We start from the raw sequence: 3,523 nt of genomic DNA on the forward strand, positions 1-3,523 counted from the left end.
GTCTAAAAAAGTAGGGGCCAAACACTGAACTCTGTGGAACTCCATATCAGAAATAAAATGCACAAAATTTAAGATAAAGCAAAAAATATATTTTAAAAATTAGATAAAATTTAAAGTATATATCAAGTTTTAATCTACATTTCTTATTTACATTTGTCTAATTTTTATTTGTTCTTATCCCCACTATTAACAACCTATTGATACATTTCTTTACTAAATGAACTAAACCTCAACCAGGACTTTTTTCTACAGTGAATCTGATTGAACCGTTTCCTTTTGTATTATTTATAATAGTAAAAAAATGAATCTTAAAGTAAAAAGACATTTGTTTCAAGAAAATGTGTTTTATTTTCTGTCTTGCAAGAAAAACAATCAGGAAAGTTTTTTAATTTCTCAAAATAAGTTCAGGTTTTTTGCTTATTTGAAGAAAATTGTAAGAATTTACTTGTTTCTGTGTTTGCAGTGTATTTGTTGAACAAAACACCCTCACTTAAAAGGTAAGCATGAGGGTGTTTCATGCTTCTTTTATATAGAAGAATACAACAAAAAAGGCAGCTGAAAGGTTGGAACAGATTTTAGCTGTCTGAAGGCTTTATGTTGAAATGTGTTGAAGTTGTGCCAGAAGAGCCACGGGGTCGGTCTTGAGTGAAGGTCTTTCTCCATATGGGGACCACCTATGGTGATTTCACTTTTCTGATTCACCTGTCCACTTGGGAGGGGATTTCCTGAGTGAGCTCCAGGGTGTCTGAATGAAGGTCTTTGTGTGCTTGACCTCCATTTTTCCCTTTTTCTCATTATATATATTTTTTGGCTGCCAAGCAGCAGCAGAGATGACACAGATGTCATTTAACCGCATCAAGATAATTAGAGGTCAACTCAAGTGGAAGAGAATATTATCATTTTATTGTCATTCTTTTGAAAAAAAGAGAAGGTTTGCAGCTCTACACATTCAGGGAGGACCGTCTATTTACACCAGCGTTGTATGTAGGTTTTACTCTCAAGTCCTGCAAATGCTCACAACTCTATCTGCTGTGACATAAGTTGTTGTTTTTTTGTTTTTTCAAAACTCGATGAGGAGAACTTCATCCAGCTTGTTTGAAAAACACAGTTACTGCACCGCAACCACAGAAACATTCTGGTAAAATGAAAGTTCTCAGGATCACCAAGTCTCTGCGACCTTTTTTCTCCTGGACGTATAGTGTTACACCAACGTTTGCTCCAACTCAACAGACGCGGGAAAGCAGTGATCCAAAACAGAGAGCCGTACAAGCCATGGGAAAGTGGTATAACCGCACAAACACACACACACAGTTATCCTCTGCTGCACATAAACAGCATAACAGGCCAGACTGCCAATTATGGCAATGAAGGCTGTGGGAAAGCACTTATTTACACACACACACACACACACACACACGTACAGTAACTGAGACTCCTCTGCTCAAACCTAATAGCACCAGGTTGTTCAGTGCCAGAGTCGGACCCTGTTGGAAGGAGGGGTGAGGGTTAAGCTTAAGCAGGATGTCATTTCCTTACAAACATACAGGGCAGGAACAATTAACAGGACTGATTTAGTGCACGTTATTTCAATTTTTGGAGACAGAATGAAGGAGGTTCAAAAGCCAGATAAGAGATTTAATCTGCCGGCAGCGCTAGAACCACAAAAAGTAATTACGTCTACTCTAGTGTCATGCATTTTTATCCTATTACGTGAAAATTTCTAGCCCCTCGTTTCCAGTGTCTTTTCATGAAAATATAGAGTTCAATTTCATGGACATTTTAATCGCTGATTAGCCCCTGGTGGCATTGTCCTGCCCTGCCAGCCAGCCAGTTAGAGGACAATCTAAGTTAGCGGGAGGCGGTAATGATAGAGGCCCGGGTGGCAAAATGCGCAAAGAGAAAGCAAAAAAAAAGGAGGACAGTGAGGCGCAGATGGCAGGGAGGGAGAGGACGGAGACGGCAGGATGAGGTGGAGGTTGATGGGCTGCGTGTCTTCCGCCTCCTCCATCAGCAGAAGCCTGTTGGTGGGGGAAAAAAAAGGGCAGTAATGAGAGCAGCTGCAGTGGATACGCTCGGCAGAAAACACTCCTCCAGCCACTTAGCCGCCCACTCTTCATCATCAAATCCACACATTTTCACAAACATCATCACTCTTACCCTCACACTCGAAGGCTTGCAGCATGGTGGTGTAAGTGGGGCCCAGCCAGGAGGTGTAGCTTCCCAGAACTCTCAGCAGGTGGTGGGTGGCATCGCTGAAGAGCAGATCCGCTTGGCCGTAGTCTGCTGAGCTGAACAGGCTGAAGCCCTCCGCGGCATTCCCGAACACATTCTGCAGGAGGAAGCGTGACAGCACTTAGTGCAGGAGGGCACGCATGGATGCACGTGGCTGCATGCACCTCTGAACTCATCCCACACACGTTCAAAACAGGACAGTTTTCAGCTGACACAGCCATGGATGGATCAATACCCTCTGCACACACACATACACAGCATTTGAGTCCTAACCCACCTGCAAACGCTCCAGGAACTTCCAGACACGACACTTATCCTCCACGCGCACCACAACAGCGTTGGCCGGGACCGCTGCCAGGTGGCATTGCTCATACTCATTCAGAGCCGCCTCGGTTCCATCTGGACACAGCAGCTTGAGGTCCTCCACCTCCAGATCCAGAGCCCAGGACTCCTGGTTCTTACCTGAACACAAGTGTCACACTGACTTTGAAAAAAGAGGTTGAAGTTTGTTTTTTTTTAGCTATTCCCCCTGTGTGTTTTGATTGTGTGCACTCATCCATCTTTTGATAATGACACAGGTCATTTACTATATATTTTAGAACATAACCAATTTGGCCATGAAATGAATACACAAAAAAAGGACACAGAAATGAATGGATTTCTGATTTTCTTCACCTTGCTTAATTGATCTGAACATTTTGGAACCTTGAGACGAAGCACGCTTCGTTAGGCAGTTGCTCTGTCTGCTCATCTGGCATCAAGCTTGTCTTTCTGAGCTGCAGCAGCAGAATTTGTGTAGCGTGGCAGCAGCGATAATGATCACCATCAATATTGGATGTTGCCCAAAGCAGAAAAGCCATCACAGATTTAAGACACTAAGTGGACAAGAATGTCATCCTGCATTCTTTTTTTTTATTGATTTCCAGTCTAAATCTGTTTTTATCATATTGTTTATTTATAATATTCTTCTGAACTTAAAAGTATTACAGTTTTTCATCACTATTTCTTGTGTTTTTTAATGTTAACTTGAAAGCAACAATCATTAGGAAACACTGACATCTAGTGTCCGAGTATTACACCTTTGGATTTTACCAACTTCAGTCACTAAAATTTGGACTACAGTAAACACTCACCATCTAAGTTGTCAAAGACTGTTGTGTGTTTGACAAAAGCAACATCCCCGAGGTTTTCAGCAACACACCTGGAGAAAAAAAATCGCATGATAAATATTTCCCTGTTGCTTGTATGCTGCAAACACATTTACATATAGAAGCAATTCATTTTTTTATTC

General features: G+C 41.7%; 1 protein-coding gene across 2 annotated transcripts in view; it reads right to left on the bottom strand.

Moving 5' to 3' along the window:
* Positions 1–881: 881 nt before the first annotated feature.
* Positions 882–3,523, bottom strand: part of otomp (otolith matrix protein) — an 11,058-nt gene continuing 8,416 nt past the window's right edge. For both annotated transcript variants that reach the window (XM_036209903.1, XM_024266924.1), the window contains 3 exons: positions 2,510–2,694; positions 2,158–2,329; positions 882–2,018 (listed from right to left, as the gene is read on the bottom strand). In XM_036209903.1, coding sequence (XP_036065796.1) covers positions 2,008–2,018; positions 2,158–2,329; positions 2,510–2,694 — 368 coding nt within the window. In that variant the 3' untranslated portion in view covers positions 882–2,007. The remainder of the gene's footprint in view (positions 2,019–2,157; positions 2,330–2,509; positions 2,695–3,523) is intronic.

The sequence above is a fragment of the Oryzias melastigma genome, linkage group LG22 (assembly GCF_002922805.2).
Source record: "Oryzias melastigma strain HK-1 linkage group LG22, ASM292280v2, whole genome shotgun sequence".
NCBI classification, from domain to species: domain Eukaryota; kingdom Metazoa; phylum Chordata; class Actinopteri; order Beloniformes; family Adrianichthyidae; genus Oryzias; species Oryzias melastigma.